The sequence below is a fragment of the Mirounga angustirostris genome, unplaced genomic scaffold, assembly GCF_029215605.1.
Source record: "Mirounga angustirostris isolate CCGP_5_RB_7025 unplaced genomic scaffold, mMirAng1.0.hap1 SCAF_16, whole genome shotgun sequence".
In the NCBI taxonomy this organism is placed as follows: domain Eukaryota; kingdom Metazoa; phylum Chordata; class Mammalia; order Carnivora; family Phocidae; genus Mirounga; species Mirounga angustirostris.
The window spans coordinates 45,078,804-45,099,134 of NW_026991724.1; the positions used below are offsets into that span (position 1 = coordinate 45,078,804).

The following is a 20,331-nucleotide window of genomic DNA, read 5'->3' on the forward strand; positions in this document are numbered from 1 at the left end:
GAGACAGAACACAAGCAGGGGGAGTGGGAGAGGGAGAAGCAGCCTTCCCGCTGAGCGGGGAGCCTGATGTGGGACTTGATCCCAGGACTCTGGGATCATGACCTAAGCCAAGGGCAGACGCTTAACGACTGAGCCACCCAGGCGCCCCATCATATGGCTTTTATATAGCTTCATGGTAAGCTTCTGAGTCAGAAGCCTCTCCCATACCTTCAACAACCACAAGCCTCTGATACTTAGCATGCTGTAGTCTGCGGCATTTTGTTCTCTTTGCCAACATACCATGGCAGAAAAGCATTGGGCTAGTGTTTACATAGACATTTTCTCCATTTTAGTTTCTACTGCAAAATTATTGCAGAGTCTTCAACTCTCATTGTCAACTGTTTTTTAATTTTTCTGAAGTCAGAGCCGAACCCACATGAAATGCTGAAAAAAAGAATGAGATCTTTAGGGCAGAAGTGACATCTAGTCTGGTTTGCCAGATTTTTAGGTTTTTGCTCCTGGTTCTTTCCCTGCTTTGTCCCGTACACTTTTCACTCCCGATGTTGCGGCTACTTAGAATTCCATTTGATGACTCAATGTCTTTGCCCTCTTCAACAATATCTTTCTAAATTACCAGTATCACCTTTGTCCATGTGACACACACCGAATGTGGACTAACACAGAATTAAAAAGCTTGGGTGTTTCAGTAATACGGATTCACAAACCTCTAAAATTCCTCCCATTTATTATCTTGGCGGCTGTGGTTTATCGGGGTAACCTTTAAGTTTCAATACTGTAACAGGGGCCAGTCAGAAAAGCAGAAACACAAAGAATTAACACAAGCACACAGTCTCTGAAAAAACTGCGGGGTCGGAATCAAACGGTCACAAGAACATACAACGCGACCATGGTCACACAAATGGTCGCAAATTCGCACGACCCCCAAAGTCACTGGAGCTCAGAGTCTCTCCACTCCTTAGACGCCCTACCCCAAGCTCCACGGCCAGTATCTCCCGTACACGGTCACACAACGCCACGCCTCTCTTTTCTGACTGCCGCCAGAAGCTTGAGGCTCAAGCTGGTCCGGCCACAGGCCCCTGATTTTTTCCCACACCTTCACTCCCCTGAAGTCCAGGTGGGGCCTGGACCGGACGGAACCAAACCGACTCAGCGGTGCTTCCTTCACGGATCAGGCACCATAACCCGGGAACAGGAGACCCAGCCAACCACAAGGAGAAAGAGACTTTTCGCAGAAAAGTGACTTGGCCGTGAAGGCCTCTGGGAAATGTAGTCCGTAGCCTGAAAGTTGCGAACATTTCCAGATTCTTCTCAGCACCAAGTTGCACTCCCGGGCTCCGAGCGGAGTGCCGGGCTCAAGCGAAGCAGCTGCAGCAAAACTCAGCTGAACCTCCTCGGCAGACCCGGGCGTCCTTAGCCGCAGCGGTAGATTATTCCGGCTACTCGCCGGCGGAAAAGCCGACCCGCCCCTTGAGCCGCAGGGGCCTCTGGGAAGTGTTGTCCGGCGTCTAACGGACCGAGGCTCGTGCTGCCCTCAGCCGCAGCCGGCGTTGACCTTAGAGGCGTCTCTGACTCGGTCCGCACCGGCGGGGCCGCTTGGGCGGCGTTGAGCTGTGGAACTGGGCCTGTGTCCGCGGGCTGCGTGGTGAGTCTTCGGAGGCCGCCAGCTCCGTGTCTGGGACCCTTTGTGCTGGTTGGGAGTAGGGGCCTGCGGACCCCGTGCCTGTGTTGGAGGAGGATGCCGGCAGGGCTGTGCCGGTGCGGATGGTTCCCTGAGGCCGACGGGGGAGTGGCGCGTGAAGGACTGTGAGTGTGGGGAGTGATAGGACCGTTTGCCAGACATTTGTCTGTGACTGAGTGTGGCCGTGAGAACGTGTGTGGGAGCGCATTTTGGGGGTGTGCTTTTCCTTTTATGTTTCATTATGAACGTGGATGCGAACGTGCGTGATGTGGGTTCGTGAGTGCATGAGAAACTCCGTGATGAGAGGTAGAGCACGGTTGCGTGTGTAGATTTGTGCGGCTGTTTGTATCAGGGCTTCTTTGCTTTGCTTTATGGTCATTGGAAATGCGTTTTTATGAGAGCTATCAGTGCCCCCAACACTTTTAGTATTTATTTGTCTTAAATTTTATTTTTGTGTATTAGCTACGTTGTTTTGTGTGCGTACTAACTTCTTGCTCCTTGCCCCCGACTGCCCGCCCCAAATCGCAAAATGCAGAAAAGCTCAAAGAAAACAGAAATCATTCATAAGTCTGCCAGCAACTATCAAAATTCACTTCCCATCTTTCCCCCCCTCTGCGAATACATACACATGCTTTCATATATTAATATGTATGTGTATAATAGCTTGGAAATTAGTATTACACTATACGTACACTTCTGTAACCTACCTTTGTCATTTAATAATACACAATATCTTTCCATCTAAATAGTTATAAATTTATGTCGTCATTTTAAAGTTTTTCATGCTATACATTTTAATACATTTCCTGTTGATGGGTAATTTGTTTTTTCCAGTTTCTTGCCATTATGAACAATGTGTTTATCAGCAACTAGTTGTCACATGTTATAATGCACTTTTCTAATTTGAGGGGGAGGGGGCAGGCTCCTAGAAGTGGAACTGATAGGTCAATATGTGCATATTAAAGACTCCCTAAGTCTAGGGGTGCCTGGGTGGCTCAGTCGTTAAGCGTCTGCCTTCCGCTGGGATCGAGCCCCACATCGGGGTCCCTGCTCAGCGGAGAGCCTGCTTCTCCCTCTCCCACTCCCCCTGCTTGTGTTCCTTCTCTCGCTGTCTCTCTCTCTGTCAAATAAATAAATAAAATCTTAAAAAAAAAAAAAAAAACAACTCCCTAAGTCTATCCAATTATTCTCCTGTAAGGTTCAAATAATTTATTATTATTTTTTTAAAAGATTTTATTTATTTATTTGACAGAGAGAGGTAGAGACACAATGAGAGAGGGAACACAAGCAGGGGGAGTGGGAGAGGGAGAAGCAGGCTTCCCGCCGAGCAGGGAGCCCGCTGCGGGGCTCGATCCCAGGACCCTGGGATCATGACCTGAGCCGAAGGCAGACGCTTAACAACTGAGCCACCCAGGTGCCCCTAATTTACATTATTATTGGCATAGTATAAGATTGCCTGTATTCATACACCCTTGATAACAATGGTTATCTACTATTAGTAATCTTTGCTAACTTCATAGATGTAAAATTAATTTGCAGTTGTTTGGTTACTATTGGTCAAGCATTTTAAAAATCTTTTTGTGTGACTTATGTATTTTCTAAAATATTTTTCTAAAGCAGTATTGTTTTCAAATTTATTTTCTAGGTTCTTCAAGTATTCATTTATTCATCAACCCACCATTTATTGAATGCTGTCTGTGTGACAGGAACAATTCTAGATGCTTCAGATACAGCATTGAGCAAAAGAGAAACTCTGCTGTCATGGTACTTACATTGTTGTGGGCCAGATAATAAATGAGGTAAGTGAGTTAAATATAACATACAAGGACATCTAGAATTAGAGAAGGGAATTAAGAGTTTAGATGGGGTAGCCAGGGAAGGCATCCTGAAAAGGTAATAATAAAGATTTGAAGGAAGTAAAGGAGCTGTTCACGCATATAATTGAGGAAAGGTTATTCCAGGCAGCGTGAACAACAGTTACAAAAGTTCTGAGGTGGGAACATACCTGTTAACAGCAAAGAGGTTGGTGTGACTGAAATAGAGCAAATGAGATGAAGACTAGTGAAATGAGAGAGGGTAAATGGAGGAAAGGAGGGCAGATCAGGTTGGATCTGGATAGGCTATATTATGATTTTGGCTTTTACTGTGAATGAGATGGGAAGCTGTTAGAGAGTTTTGATTATGGGAGTGATATTATTTGCTTATGATATAAGTGGATCACTTTGGCTGCTCTGATAAGAGTACTACAGGAGGAAGGATGGGGTGGGGGGCAAGGGCAGAAGCAGAGAGACCAGTTAGGAATACAACACAATAATTACAATAATCTAGGGAAAAGATGTCAATGACTTGGACTAGAGTAGTAAAAATGGTGAGAAGTCATCATGCATTAGATATAATTTGAAGATAGAGATGATACAATTTGCTGATGGAAATCTGATGTGGAATGTGTGACAAGATGACACAATATTTTTTAATCTGAGCAACTTCAAGAATGGAGTTATCATTAACTGAGAAAGGAACGAAAGTAGGAAAAACTGACTTGGGGCATAGGGAGATAGATTTCAGTTTGGAATTTGGTGTATGAAGCATGAGGTGTCCACTAGATATTCAAGTAGAGATATTAAGTTGGCAGTAGGATATACAAGTCTGAAGTTCAAAAGAACGATCTAAGATCTAGGCTGAAGACATAAATTTGGGAATTATCAGTATATAGATGATATTTAAAGCGAATGGACTGAATGAAATCAGTTAGAGGGTAGGGTAGGTAGAAGAAGGTAGAGGTGAAGGACTTACCTCGGGGTCACTCCAACAAAGTCTGGGAAATGAGAGGAACCAGCAAAAAGGACTGAAAGGAACTAGCTTGAATGGTTGGAGGGAAGCTAGGTGAGTTTGATATACTGGAAACCAAAGGAAAAATGTGTGTTAATAAGAACTGTGTCAGTGCTGCTGATAGGCCAAGTAAAATGGGGACTGAGAAAGGGATGTTGACATTAGCAACATGAAAGTCGTTGGTGATCCTGAAGAGCAGTTTCAGCAGAGTATGGGGCTAAAGAGAGAAATGGAGAAAAAAAAATGGAGATACCAAGTATAGACAACTCAGGTTTTTCTTTAAATGGAAGAGGGGAGGGAAATGGAGGGGTAGATGGAGTTGGATTTAATCAGAGTGTTTGTTTCATGAACTAATTAGGAATAATGTGAGAGGCAAGAGTGTCTAAGTTGGCAGGAATTAATTAAATTGATTGTGAATTTTAGGCCAGGTAGGTAGAAAAGTCAGGATAGGAAGGTGAGGGACAGTGGAAAATTGGTAGAACGAAGGAAGTTTCTGATGGGGTTGGAGAATTGTTCGGTTGAAATACTAGAGGAGGGCGCCTGGGTGGCTCAGTTGGTTAAGCGACTGCCTTCGGCTCAGGTCATGATCCTGGAGTCCCTGGATCGAGTCCCACATCAGGCTCCCTGCTCGGCAGGGAGTCTGCTTCGTCCTCTGACCCTACCCCCTCTCGTGTTCTCTCTCTCTCATTCTCTCTCTCTCAAATAAATAAATAAAATCTTAAAAAAAAAAAAAAAGAAATACTAGAGGAAGTAAGGCAGAGAGGAGGGTATTTTTCCCTTTAGTTGTCAAATGTTTTCATAATAGAACAATCCTTCTTTTTACCACCATACCAGTTTAAGAAAACATGGAAGATTATTAGCTATATTTCAGTAGGGGTTACAAAATGATGGTATTTGAGTTTTATATCCCTTCATTTACTGGCTGGAATATTTTTTAAAGAAAAAATTTCTGTCATCAATTCTTTGGTTACCTTGAGGAAAGTTTTTACAAGAAAAGCAGAATAAATTGATTCTTTCCCTTTATAGGTTTCAGGCTATTGAATTGGTTCCTTAGCATTTTCCAGTGAGTTATTATTTTACTGTTATATATGCATAGATTTTAACATATTTGGTATGATTCAAACCATTGTGGTTATTTTCTTTGTGAAGCTCAAATTTTCCCATCTTTGGTTATCTCTTTGAGATGGTTTATAAGTCTTTCCAACACATCTCCAGAAGTCTTTGATAGTGTTCTACATTTCTGGTATGAAAGGTTATTCCAAGATCATTTTGAACATTTCCTGCCCTAGGCATGGAATCAAGCATTTCTTTATGGTGCCCTGATTCCTTTTATTGGGAAATGATATTTTGAGACCACAGTTACAGGCTTATTGTTACTGGCACGGTCATTGTTTCTAACTTTTTTTTCTTGGTGGACAGAGCTAGGAAATACATTATTTTTATTTTTTTTTAATTTTTAAAAGATCTTATTTATTTACTTTAGAGAGAGAGAGAGAGTGTTGGGGGGAGGAGCAGAGGGAGAGGGACAAACAGACTTCGTGCCGAGCACAGAACCTGACTCGGGGCTTGATCCCACCACCCTGAGATCATGACCTGAGCTGAAATCAAAGTCGGATGCTCAACCGACTGAGCCACCCAGGCACCCCCTTTTTATTTTTTAACAGTTTGATACATTTTATCCATCTAGGGTGTATAATTCAGTGTTTTCTTTAAAAAATTCACAGATACACCCATTACCATAATGTAATTTTAGAGCACTTTTGTCCCTACTAAAAGAAATACCCATTAGCAGTCAGTGTCCTGTTCCCCTCCCTCATCCCAGTTTAATCAACCACTAATCAGCTTTCTGTCTCTATAAATTTGCCTATTCTAGACATTTCATATAAATGAAATCATACAATATGTCATCTTTTGTGACTGGCTTCCTTCACTTGGCATGTTTTCAGTGTTCATTAATTTTGTAGCAGGAAATATATTCTTAATGAGTTCATATTGCTATTTCAAATTCTAAAAGTTTAGAATTACCCAATTTTTACTTTGGTTTTATTTTTGTATGTTTTATTTGCTCGTCTATCCATCCATGTTTTTATTTCTATGGTATTGGTTGTTATTTCTCCTCTCTCATTGTGATTTTATTTATTTGAGTCCTTTCTCTTCTTCTCTCAGTAATTCTGGCAAGATGTTTATCAATTTTATTGATTTTTTCAAAGAACCAGCTCCTGGTTTCATTGATCTGTTCTATTGTTTTTTGTGTCTGTGTCATTTATTTCTGCTCTACTCTTTATTATTTCCTTCCTTCTGATGGCTTTAGGCTTCGTGGTGTTCTGCTTTCTTGCCTTTTTTTTTTTTAAGATTTTATTTATTTATTTGAGAGCGAGAAAGCATGAGAGCGGGGAGGGTCAGAGGGAGAAGCGGGAGCCTGCTGCGGGACTCGATCCTGGGACTCGATCCTGGGACTCGATCCTGGGAGTCCAGAATCAAGACCTGAGCCAAAGGCAGTCGCTTAACCAACTGAGCCACTGAGGCGCCCTCTGCTTTCTTGCTTCTTAAGGTAGGCCTGTATTGCTGTATACTTCCCTCGTAGGACTACTTTTGCTGCATCCCAGGGGTTTTGAACCATTGTGTTTTTATTTTCGTTTGTTTCCAAGTATTTTTTAAAAATTTCTTCTTTGATTTCCTTGTTGACCCATTCATTGTTTTGTTTTTTGAAGATTTTATTTATCTGTGTGCGTGATCACAAGTGGGGGAGGGGCAGCGGGAGAGGGAGAAGCCGACTCTGCACTGAGCAGGGAGCCCGACACGGGGCTCAATCCCAGGACCCTGGGATCATGACCTGAGCCGAAGGCAGATGCTTAACCGACTGAGCCACCCAGGCACCCCGACCCATTCGTTGTTTAGTAGCATGTTTAACCTCCATGTATTTGTGGTCTTTCAAGATTTTTTCTTGTGGTCAACTTCTAGTTTCATAACATTGTCAGAAAAGGTCAAGAAGTCTTGTTTATATTCTCTTTTGCCTCTACCATCTTGTTTCTCTCTACTCTTTTTTTTTTTTTTTTTAGTAACTTTTAAAAATGTTTTAGTGTCACATTTCATTTTTTAATATGAGCAAATATGCTTAATGTGTGTATATTCATGCCATCCCTCTTAGATAAATTTTAGCTTACAGTTTCCATGTTTTTTAAATCTCAGTGTTCTCAGCTCATCTTAAGTTTGAAGATTGGCTTGACAAGTTGAATAAAAAACGTTTTTTGAATTGTTATTGGAATTATATTAATTTTATAGATAATGGGAAAAGTGTTATCTTTGTCATGCTCACTTCTATTTTTAAGCATGGTATTTATTAACACTACTTTTATGAACATCAATAAATTGAATAAATTTTCTTGATTAGGCTCTTACACAGCTTTTGTTTGCAATATTCCTAGTACCTTAGTGTTTTTCTTGCTTTTGTGATTGTGAATAGGTTAGTTAAAATGCCACACAGATCTCCTACTGTGTTTAATTCACCTCTCCTGTTTAAGCATTTACTTTATAACCTTTAACTATTTTCCAGAGTTACTGTAAGGTTGATTCTGACAGGTTTTGCCAGCTCTTTCAGTTTCTGGGCAGACATGGAAGCCTAGAGTTTCCTACTCTTACATTTTTGCTGATGTCACTCCTATTCCTTTACTTTTCACCTGTCTGAATGTTTATATTTAAAATGTGTTTCTTGTAGGCACATATAGTTGGGTCTTGGTGTAAGTAGGCTCCACGCCCAGATTGGAGCCCTACATGGGGCTTGAACTCACGACCCTGAGATCTAGACCTGAGCTGAGCTCAAGAGTCGGACACTTAACTGACTGAGCCACCCAGGCACCCCAGGTTCTTGGTGTTTTTATCCACTTAACAATCTGTTTTTTCATTGGTGTGTTTAGACCATTTAGACTTAATATGATTATTTATATAGTTGCATTAATATCAACCATCTTTGTAACTGTTTTCTGTTTGCTCCATTTGCTATTTCTTTTTTTTCCCTTCCTTTGACTTCTGTTTTTCACTGAGCATTTTGTATGTTTCCATTTTGCCTACTGTTTTACTATATCATTTATCCTTTTAAGAAGAAAATTGGTGTTACTCTAGAGTTTACAATATATATTTTTAACTAATCCAAGTTCACTTTCAAAATGCTATAGTAGTTTGGATATAGTGCAGGGAACTTTATAACAGAGTACAGTTGACCCTTAAACAACGTGGGAGTTAGGGGTGTCAAGTCCTGAGCAGTCAAAAATCCACCTATAATTTTTGACTCCCCCAAAACTTAACTACTAATAGCCTACTCTTGACCAGAAGCCTTACTGACAACACAAACTGTTGATTAACACATTTTTTTTTTTTTTAAGATTTTATTTATTTATTTGACACAGTGAGAGAGGGAACACAAGCAGTGGGAATGGGAGAGGGAGAAGCAGGCTTCCTGCAGAGCAGGGAGCCCGATGTGGGGCTCGATCCCAAGACCCTGGGATCATGACCTGAGCCGAAGGCAGACACTTAACGACTGAGCCACCCAGGCGCCCCAACACATTTTTTTTTTTTTAAGTTATCTGTATTATACACTGTATTCTTACAGTAAAGTAAGCTGGAGAAAAGGTTAAGAAAATCATGAGGAAGGGCGCCTGGGTGCCTCAGTTGGTTAAGCGACTGCCTTCGGCTCAGGTCATGATCCTGGAGTCCCTGGATCGAGTCCCGCATCGGGCTCCCTGCTCGGCAGGGAGTCTGCTTCTCCCTCTGACCCTCCTCCCTCTCATGCTCTCTGTCTCTCATTCTCTCTGTCTCAAATAAATAAATAAATAAAATCTTAAAAAAAAAAAAAAAAAAGAAAATCATGAGGAAGAGAAAATACATTTACACTACTGTACTGCATTTACTGAAAAATATCCCTATATAAATAGACTACACAGTTCAAACCTGTGTTGTTCAAGGGTTGACTGTATTCCCAAGTCCACCTTCTCATTCCTGTGACATTCCTGTCATCATTTCACTCATGCATGTGCTATAATCACCTAATGCATATAAGCACCTAATCACCTAGTACAATTATTTCTTTAAATAAACATATTTTATATTTATTTATTTAAAGGTTTTATTTATTTATTACGGAGAGAGTGCATGAGCAGGGGGAGGGGCAGAGGGAGAGGAAGAAGCAGACTCCCCACTGAGCTCAGTCTCAGGACCCTGAGATAATGACCTGAGCCAAAGTCAGATGCTTAACCAACTGAGCCACCCAGGCCCCCCAATAAACATTATCTTTTAGATAAATTAAAAATGAAAGAGCCAGAAGATTTTATTTTACCTTCATTATTTCTTCTCTGATGTGCTGCTTTTCTTTATGTAGGTCCAAGTTTCTGACCTATATCATTTTTCTTCTGCCTAAAGAAGGCAGACACTTAACTGACTGAGCCACCCAGGTGTCCCTATTTCTCCTTCACCTTTTTTAAAGATGTTTATTTAAATTCCAGTTAGTTAACATACTGTGTAATATTAGTTTCCTTCACTTTTGAAGGGTAATTTCCTCGGTTAGTGAATTCTAGGTTGGTGGGATTTTCTTTTAATACTTTAAATATTTCACTCCACTCTTGTTTTGCTTATATGGTTTCTTATGAGAATTCTGCTGTAATTCTTATCCTTGTGGCTGTATCCATAAGTTGTTCTTTTTCTCTGGCTTCTTTGATCATTTCTCTCTCTCTCTCTTTCTCTCTCTCTCTTTTTTTTTCTTTTGGTTTTCTTTAATTTCTGCATGATATGCCTGTGTATGGATTTTTGGTATTTACCCTGCTTGGTGTTTTTTGAGCATCCTAAATATGGGAATAAAATAGATCCAGAGAGGGAGAGATCTCTCAGTCAAGGGATAAAGTAGTTCTTTTTTTTTTTTTTTTTTTTTGACAGAGAGAGAGGGAACACAAGCAGGGGGAGTGGGAGAGGGAGAAGCAGGGTCCTGCAATTTCAAAGCAATAGAAGTCATTTAAAACAGCTAAGCAGGGTCCTGCTTCTCCCTCTCCCAGGACCCTGGGACCATGACCCAAGCTGAAGGCAGGGGCTCGATCCCAGGATCCTGGGACCATGACCCGAGCTGAAGGCAGATGCTTAACGGCTGAGCCACCCAGGCGCCCCAAAGTAGTTCTTAATTTGACTTCTTTAAGGACAAGAAGGAATTGGTTTAGTGAATGATGGAGCTGATCAGTAATCAGGACAGGGTTTCCAGGTGGTGGGGAAATGATATACAGTGGCTTTTAAAGGGAACAAGTGCTTTTTTTTCTTTTCTTAGCTTTTTTTAAAAAAATTTTTTAAATGTGAGTGTAGTTGATAAATGCTCTCTACTTTTAAAGAAAGACACATAATTATAAATGGCACATCCTGCATGTGATTTAAACATTTGTTGCCAAATGGAATCCACAGACACATGAAAGTAGTGGAGTGAAGACTGGGGAAAAGTTGGGGTGGTGGTGGAAATAAAATACTCAGTTACCACCATGGAGCCAAATCCCCCAGTGTGCAAGTTAGCTCAGGCTATCTAGAGAATTGCTGTGTAAATGTAGCCAGGGGTAGGGCTTTCAATGATTTTTGGATATTAGGCAAAATTTGGATTCAGGCAGTCATAGATGGTGATGGTGGTGGTGGCGATGCCTAAATTGTTATGTGTATTTTAACTGTATTGGAGCTCATTTTAGGAGGTAATAATACATGGTAGTTCAGAAATTGAACAAATTGCTCTATATCACAGTAAGTTCTTTGCAAAGGAGGAAGAAAAATAACATTTGCAATGACTAGCACATCTTGTCTGAGATGTTACAACAACTATAGCACAAAGGATGGGAGGGAGGAATTTGGAATGGATCATTATAAATTTACTCTAGTACAAGTAAAGCAGTGTAGTATATTGTAAAACTTAGGGAAACCACTAACATTTTTTTAAAGAGGTACAAATAATAATTCAGTACAAGAGAAAAATGGAATAATAAAAAGTACTCAAGCCAAGCCAAAGCAGAAAATGTGGGGACAAAGAAACGGAACAAATGGAGCAAATAGAAAACAGCTAAGATGATAGATTTTAATCCAGCTATACCAATGATTATGTTAAATGTTGATCTAAACACACGAGTTAAAAGATAAAGATGTTTAGCAACATTGGATAAAAGATCTCCTAAATGCTGTTTACGAGAAACCCATTTTAAATATAAAGATTGATGCATTGAGAGGAAATGACAGAGAAAAACATATCAAAGATATATGAACCAAAAGGAAGATAGAGTAGCAATTTTAATATTAGACAAGTAGATTTCAAAACAAGGAATATTATCAGGGATGAAAAGAGACATTATGTCATGATAAAGGGGTCACTTCTCTAAGAAGACATGACAGTTCCAAAATGTAGGTGTAGCTAACAAATGAAGCAAAACCTGATAGAACTGAAAGGAGAAATAGACAGATGCACACTTATAATTGGGAGCTTTAAAGCTCCTCTCTCAGTAATTGATGAAAAAAGGAGGCAAAAGGTCAGTAAGGTTATAGAAGACCTAACAAACATTTATCAGCCAACATTCAAGTGTTTAATGTCAATTTTTTGGTGTTCAGATGTTAATGATCTTTATAGAACACTCCACCCAACAAGAGCAAAATATGTGTCTTCCTCAAGTACACATGAACGTTCACCAAGATAGATCATACTCTGGGCCATAAAACAAACTTTAGTAATTTCAAAGCAATAGAAGTCATTTAAAATGTGTTCTCAGACCATTCCAGAATAAAGCTAGAAATCAAGAACAGAAAGATATCTGGGTCATCTTCAAACACTTGGAAATTAAACAACATACTTCTAAATAGCCCATGAGTCAAAGAGGAAATCTCACAGGAAATTAAAAAATATTTTGAATGGAAATGCAACATATCATAACATGTGGGACAGCTAACTCAGTACTTAGAGGGAAATTCATAGTACTAAAATGCTATAAGTAATTAGAAAAAGCTCAAATCAGTACTGACTTCCACTTAAGAAACTATGGGAGAAAAGGAGCAAATTAAACCCAAAGCAAATAAAAAGAAATGGATATTAAAGACTACAGCAGAATTCAATAAAATTGAAAACAAACAAATAATGGAGAAAATCAATGAATCAAAACTAGTCCTTTGAAAAGATCAATAAAATTGTTAAACCTCTGGATGGTCTGACCATGAGAAAAGGAGACAAAACACAAATTGCCATTTTTGGAGTTGAAAGACAGGGTCTCACTCACCTGACCTTGAAAGGGACACTAAAGGAATACTACAAATACTCAAAGTCCATGAATTCTCCAATGGACCCACAACTATATGGTCAACTATCTTCAACAAAGCAGGAAAGAATATCCAATGGAAAAAAGAAAGTCTCTTCAGTAAGTGTGTTAGGTAAATGGGTACTTTTTTTGAAAGACACAAACTACCAATATTTACTCAATAAGAAATAACCTGAATCATTGTATTATTAATGAAATTTGAATTTGTTGTTTAAAAACCTATGATACAAAAGTAACAAAATTAAAAACAAGTGAGACTACATAAAACTAAAAAGCTTATGCATAGCAAAGGAAACCAACAAAATGAAAAAGCAGTCTACTACAGGGGAGAAAATATCTGCAAATCACATACCTGATAAGGAATTAATATCCAAAATATATAAAGAACTCATAAAACTCAATAGCATAAAACCCCACAATATCCAATTTTAAAAATGGGCAGGAGATCTAAATAGACATTTTTCCAAAAAAGGCATACATATGGCCAACAGATACATAAAAAGATAAAGTGATATTCAGTGATTAGTGATCTTCAGTGATTAGGGAAATGCAAATCAAAGCCACAATAAGGTGTCACCTCACACCTGTTAGAATGGCTATTATTGAAAAGATAAGGAATAACAAGTGTTGGCAAGGATGGAGAGAAAAGGAAACACTTATGCATTGTTGATTGGAATGTAAATTGGTAGAGCCAGTATGGAAAATAGTATGGAGGTTCCTCAATAAAAATAGAAATGCCATATGATCCAGCAGTACTACTTCTTGGTATTTATCTGAAGAAAACAAAAACACTAACTTAGATATTTGTAACCCCATGTTTGTTGCAGCATTATTTATGATAGCCAAGATATGGATGCAACGTAAGTGTCCCATTGATAGATGAATAGGTAAAGAAAATGTGTGTGTGTGTGTGTGTGTGTGTGAATGAATGTATACATACATACAATGGGATATTATTCAGCCATAAGAAAGAATGAAATCTTGGGGCGCCTGGGTGGCTTAGTCGTTAAGCGTCTGCCTTCGGCTCAGGTCATGATCCCAGGGTCCTGGGATCGAGCCCCGCATCGGGCTCCCTGCTCTGTGGGAAGCCTGCTTCTCCCTCTCCCACTCCCCCTGCTTGTGTTCCTGCTCTCACTATCTCTCTCTGTCAAAAAAAAAAAAAAGAAATCTTGCCATTTGTGACAACACGGATGGACCTTGAGGGCATTATGCTAAGTGAAATAAGTCTGTGAAAGAGAAGTACTGTATGATTTCACTTATATGTGAAATCTAAAAAAAAAATAGACAAACGCCACCCTAAAATACCAAGCTCATAGATAAAGAGAACAGACTGGTGGTTGCCAGAGGCAGAGGGTAGGGTAGAGGATGAGAGAAATAGGTGAAGGTAGTCAAAAGGTACAAACTTCTGGTTTTAAGTCCTCGGGATGTAATGTACAGCATGGTGACTATAGTTAACAGTACTGTATTGCATATGTGAAAGTTGCTAAGAGAGTAGATCTTAAAATTGTTTTCACACAATAAAAAAATTCTTGTAACTATATAAGGTGTTAGATATTAACTAGACTTATTTTGGTGATCCTTTCACAATGTACTCAAATATCGAATCATTATATTGTACACCTGAAACCTATATAATGCCATATATCACTTATACTTTTTTTTAAGATTTTATTTGACAGAGGGAGTGAGCACAATCAAGGGGAGCAGGAGAGGGAGAAGCAGGCTTCCCACTTCGCAGGGAGCCTGATGCAGGGCTTGATCCCAGGACCCTTGGGATCATGACCTGAGCCAAAGGCAGACAGACCCTTAACTGCCTGAGCCACCCAGGCGCCCCTCAATTATATCTTAATAAACAAAAAGACTTTCTAAAAAGGAAACTACACACCCGGATAATTTCACAAGTGAAATAGCAAACATCTAAGGAAGAAATCATAACAATAGTATATAAACTTTTCCAGGAAGTAGAAGAACCAGAACACTTTCCAACTCATGTTATGAGACCAGCCTTACCCTGATATCAAAACCAGACAGAGACATTACAAGAAAAGAAAACTGCAGACTAGTATTTCTCATGGACTTAGAAACAAAAATCCTCAACATTGAATTGAAAAATTGAATCTACCAATATAAAAAGGATAATATAACATGTCTAAATAGGTTCATTTTGGAAATACAAGGTAACTTTTTTAAAGATTATTTAAGAGAGAGAGCATAAACAGGGAGAGAGAATCCTCAAGCAGACTCCCCACTGAGTGGGGAGCTCAACACAGGGCTCAGTCCCAGGACCCTGAGATCATGACCTGAGCCAATATCAAGAGTTGGCCACTTAACCAACTAAGGCACCAGGTGCCCCAAGATAAATTTTAAATTCATTATTTGAAAATTAGTTACTGTAATTCACCAGAAGAGACTAAAGAAGTATTGTATGATCATCTTGATAGATGAAAAAGAAGCACTTGACAAAATTCAGTATTTATTAATGAAAAAAATAATTCTCAGCAAATGAACAGCAGAAGGAAATGTTCTTTACTAAAGATCATTTTAAAAAAAACAAAAACAAACCAAATCCTAGAGCTTATATTATACTTAGTGCTGAGATAATGCTTTACTTCTAAGATTGGCAACAAAGTGAAGATGTCCTCTGACACCACCATTGTTCACCATTGTATTGGAAGTCCTAACTAGTGCAATAAAGCAAGAGAAGGACAAAGGCATACAAATCAGAAAGGAAGAAATACAGCTGTTTCTATTGCAGACAACACAATTATTTAGATAGAAAACCTCAAAGAACCTACAAAAAAGTTCCTAGACCTCTTAAGTGAATTTAGCATGGTTGTAGGATACATAATCAGTATATAAAGTTAAATCATTTTTATATTCCAGCAATGAGCAATTGGAGTTTAAAATAAAAATTTATTGGGCGCCTGGGTGGTTCAGTTGGTTAAGCGACTGCCTTCGGCTCAGGTCATGATCCCGGAGTCCTGGGATCGAGTCCCACATCGGGCTCCCTGCTCGGCGGGGAGTCTGCTTCTCCCTCTAACCCTACCCCCTCTTGCGCTCTCTCTCTCACTCTCTCTAATAAATAAATTAAAAAATAATAATAATAAAATAAAAATTTATTAACACACCCCAAAATAAAATACTTAGAAATAAATCTCACAGAATATGTGTAGGCAGGGGCGCCTGGGTGGCTCAGTCGTTAAGCAGTTGCCTTCGGCTCAGGTCATGATCCCAGGGTCCTGGGATCGAGCCCCACATCGGGTTCTCTGCTCAGCGGGAAGCCTGCTTCTCCGGGAAGCCTGCTTCTCCCTCTCCCACTCCCTCTGCTTGTGTTCCCTCTCTCGCTGTCTCTCTCTCTGTCAAATAAATAAATAAAATCTTTAAAAAAAAAAAAAAATATGTGTAGGCACTATATGCTGAAAACAAAAAAAACTGATGAAAGGAATAAAAAATAAGTGGAGAAATATACTATATTCATGGATTGGAAGACTCATTTTTTTCATTTCTCTTTAATTTGATCTATAGATTAAATGCAATCCCAATCACATTCCTAGCAATCTTTTTTATAGATATCAATGAAGATGGAGGTGGAACCCAAAATGTAAGGCAGAATGAGACAAATTTATTTACTTGTACTATTATATAAATGTAGGACATAACTGTGTTGAAGGTGACAGAGAAGAAACCCTTGTTAAAAGTTCTCATTTCTTTTCCTCATTTGTAAGTCCTTAACAAAATATAAAGTCATTTTTGTTGAACCATCCAGTTCACATACTGTTGCTATTAGAAATACTTTTTTTTTTTTTAAAGATTTTATTTATTTGAGAAAGAGACAGAGCAGAGCAGGGGGAGGGGAAAAGGGAGGGTTAGAGGAAGGGGAAGGGGCAGAGGGAGAGAGAATCTCAAGTAGATTCCCCCCTGAGTGGGAGTCCAATGCAGGGCATGATCCCAGCACCCTGAGATCATGACCTGAGCCTGATGTGGGGCTCAGTCCCAGGACCTTAAGATCATGACCTGAGCTGAAGTCAGACACTTAACTGACGAGCCACCCAGACGCCGCTGCTGCTATTAGGAATTCTATGATGAAATCCATCATGGGGCACCTGGGTGGCTCCATTGGTTAAGCATCTGCCTTCAGCTCAGGTCATGATCTCGGGGTCCTGGAACAAGCCCCACATCAGGCTCTCTGCTCAGCGGGGAGCCTGCTTCTCCCTCTCCCTCTGCCTGCTGCTCTGCCTGTTTGTGCTTTCTCTGTCAAATAAATAAGTAAAATCTTTAAAAAAAAAAAATCCATCATTAGGTGCTTCAAAGAAATAAACGGAGTCATTTTTTCCCCACTTTCTGTTTCTTGCCTTGAGAAATTTAATGATTTAGGGAAAGAGGAAAGAGAGTTGGGGGAGTCCTAATTGGTGTCCGCTCTTAAGGTAGTTGATGACTTCAATTCACTGTAAGCAATTGCTCTTAATATAATAATTCCTTTTTTATCTGTGCCCACATAGACCCATGCCCATTACTAGAACTGGAACAGTCCTGACAACAGAAAGTGCTGGTATACACCCCCAGGTCCAAGGGGCTGCTATGTTCAGGAGATAATATGCAGAAAAAATAAATAAAATATCACAAATTTTTCCATAACCCTTCTCCCCTAATAAATACCTTAACTCCTGTTAGCCAGTATTGTGTCACATTGTAACTCATAGCTGCAAGGGATGCTGGGAAAGTGTGTAACTGGAAAAGGGGAATAGGATTACTTTCACTGACCTAGATCAATCATGATTCATCCTTGGGAGGAGGTATATTGCCCTGTGAAAAAAATTAAGGTTTAGTTTTCAAGGAATAAGGTGAGGACAATGGCTCTTGTTGGTAACATTATCTGCCACATATGGCTTGGAATATGCTGATTCTCTATCCTTAGCAAGGTATCAAATTTTCTTTACAGGATTTTGCACTGTTGTTGCTGGGGAACTACTGAGACACCCATCTTATTCTGCTGTCCTCTTTTAAAGATTGATTATGATGGTTCTAAGAATGTGGGGTTCCCAGGGTCACAGTGCTTATTAGTGGTAGAGAGACTAGAAAGCAAATCTCAGGTCACTGTTCTTTTCCACTATAATTCATCTGTTCTAGCGATTTTTTAAAAAGATGCTTTAAGAAAAAACTTGAAATGAGTGACAAAAATCAATTACAAGCCAACAACAACCAAAAAATATTTTTTGCTGAATAAATTAATAGATTAATTTTCCTTAATCAAATTAAAACTGGGAAAGGGACTGTGCGTGGGGACAGGGGAGGACATCTGTGTTGTTCATTATACACTGTCGTATTGCTTGAATTGATTGCAGTGATACGTGTTTTCTTGATTAAATTTTATTTGGGGGAAAATATGTGAATTCTCTTTTAAAAAACGAAATAGTGCTACTAGACTTGTAATAATATGAAAAACTATACCCTGTTTCTGTTTTCCCCATCCCTAATTGCTGATCCCAAAGAGAAGCACTTTGAGCTCCTAAGTGTGATTTCTTATATTTCTTCAGTTTTTCCAAATCATGTTGTTATTTGACACTTTTCAGATTTATATATATATATTTTACTATGGCAAATAAGAATTTAACTCTCTTACCACCACCAATATCTCTGATACACATCACTCAGACACAAACTTCTCCTTACTCCTTCCTTGAAATATATTACCATTTTGGTTAAATTCCCATTTAGTTGGTAATGTCTCAATACTTTAAAATACCTTAGTTATTTTGTAAATTTCATAATTTTCTTGGTTATGTTCTTTCATGAAGCTATATATCTTCCTGTTCCTTATGAACTGTTTTTTTTCTGATACAGAACTATTGACAAATTCATGGGACATCTCCTACATATGAACTTTTATTCTTATCCACCTTATGCCTAAGCTACGCATGATCATACCAGTCATCCTTATACCTATCAGCACCTCTGGTATGAATATTCTTGGCCTTTCTGATGGATCCAAGAATCATTTACAGGGTGACCTTTAGTCCACCTTGTGGGTGCAGGTTCTGAAACCACAAAGCATGCCTGGTCTAATGGCTTTTCTTCTCTTCCCCAGTTCTGCCTTTTCAAGCCCTGTCTTTTACCAGAAAGAAGAGGAAATGACTGAATCCCAGGTAAATTTTAAGTAGTATATTTGTTCTCTGCTTTATTCTACAGTGTAGTTTAAAAGAATTATAGTAATTCATATAGTAAATTGGAAAATCCTCTATAGTTAAAGCTTTTTCAGAGGAAATAGAGTTGGAAGATTAAGACCAGGGAAGAGTTAAAATATGGTAATGCAGGAATGCCTGGGTGGCTCAGTTGTTAAGGGTCTGCCTTAGGCTCAGGTCTTGGTCCCAGGGTCCTGGGATTGAGCCCTGCACTCCTGCTTGGGCTCCCTGCTCATGCTCGGCAGGAAGCCTGCTTCTCCCTCTCCCACTCTCCCTGCTTGTGTTCCCTCTCTCGCTGTCTCTCTATTTGTCAAATAAATAAATAAAATCTTTAAAAAATATATATGGTAATGCAGAAAGGTGTTCATTCAGAGAGATTAAAGTTGGGCTTCAGTTTTCAATTTCATTATTATAGGTGAAACAAACCAGAGCAAAAAATTCATTACATAATTTGCATTATAAATAAAAATGAACTTTTCCATTTAGGTAGTTTTTATTTGAGGACAATAATTTGCATTGTAAATAAAAATGAACTTTTCTTAGGAGAAGTAAGCTTTTCTTTGGTACCTAGGGCAGTAAATATAGTGTGACCTCTTATAGTTGACAAACCCAGCTATTTTGATGGTCTGTTTTGATAAAGGATAAAATAAAGAATATATGTTAAAATAGCCAGCATTGGAAAGAATGCAAATGAAGATTATCAGAAAAAGGAATAAATTATCCCTTTCGTGCAATGGAAGACCACACAACAATTAAAAAAAAAAAATGACAGATACTGGTTACTCACAACAATATAGATAAATTTCACAAACACTGGAGTGAGAGAAGCCAGAGACAAAATAGATGGTTCCATTTATATGTAGTTTGAAATCTGGGAAAACTAATCTGTGCTAGAAATCAGGATAGTAGTTACCCCTAAAAGGATGTTAACTGGGAAGGGATATGAGAGAATCCTCTGGAGTGCTGAAAATGTGGTTATTTTGACCTGATTACATAAATATTTAAATGTATAAAAGTGTATCATGTTGTACACTTAAGATTAATGCATCTTAGGGGTGCCTGGCTGGCTCAGTCAGTAGAGCACGTGACACTTGATCTTGCGGTTGTGAGTTTGAACCCCACGTTGGGTGCAGAGATTACTTAAAAATAAAATCTTAAAAAAAAAATTAGTACATTTTACCACATTATTCTATATGTGTCATACATAATTTTAAAGAATACTAGAATATCTGAAGAAATAGATATGTGTCTCTCAAATGACCCTATATAATTATATTTTTCAATGAGTATTTGCTATAGATTGGGCCACAGTCTAATAATTTCTGGTAAATTATTATAA

General features: G+C 39.0%; 1 protein-coding gene across 6 annotated transcripts in view; it reads left to right on the plus strand.

The window, feature by feature from the left end:
• The first annotated feature begins 1,024 nt into the window (after positions 1–1,024).
• LOC123855591 (zinc finger protein 569) overlaps positions 1,025–20,331 on the plus strand; it is a 62,580-nt gene continuing 43,273 nt past the window's right edge. Inside the window, exons 1-3 of one of the 6 annotated variants that reach the window (XM_064581330.1) lie at positions 1,025–1,642; positions 3,324–3,477; positions 18,899–18,956. Coding sequence is in view for 2 of the 6 variants with exons in the window: in XM_045891350.3 (XP_045747306.1) it covers positions 3,473–3,477; positions 18,899–18,956 (63 nt within the window). In the remaining 4 variants the exon portion in view is untranslated. The other 5 variants (XM_045891350.3, XM_054511579.2, XM_064581329.1 and 2 more) reach the window with 5 other exon arrangements.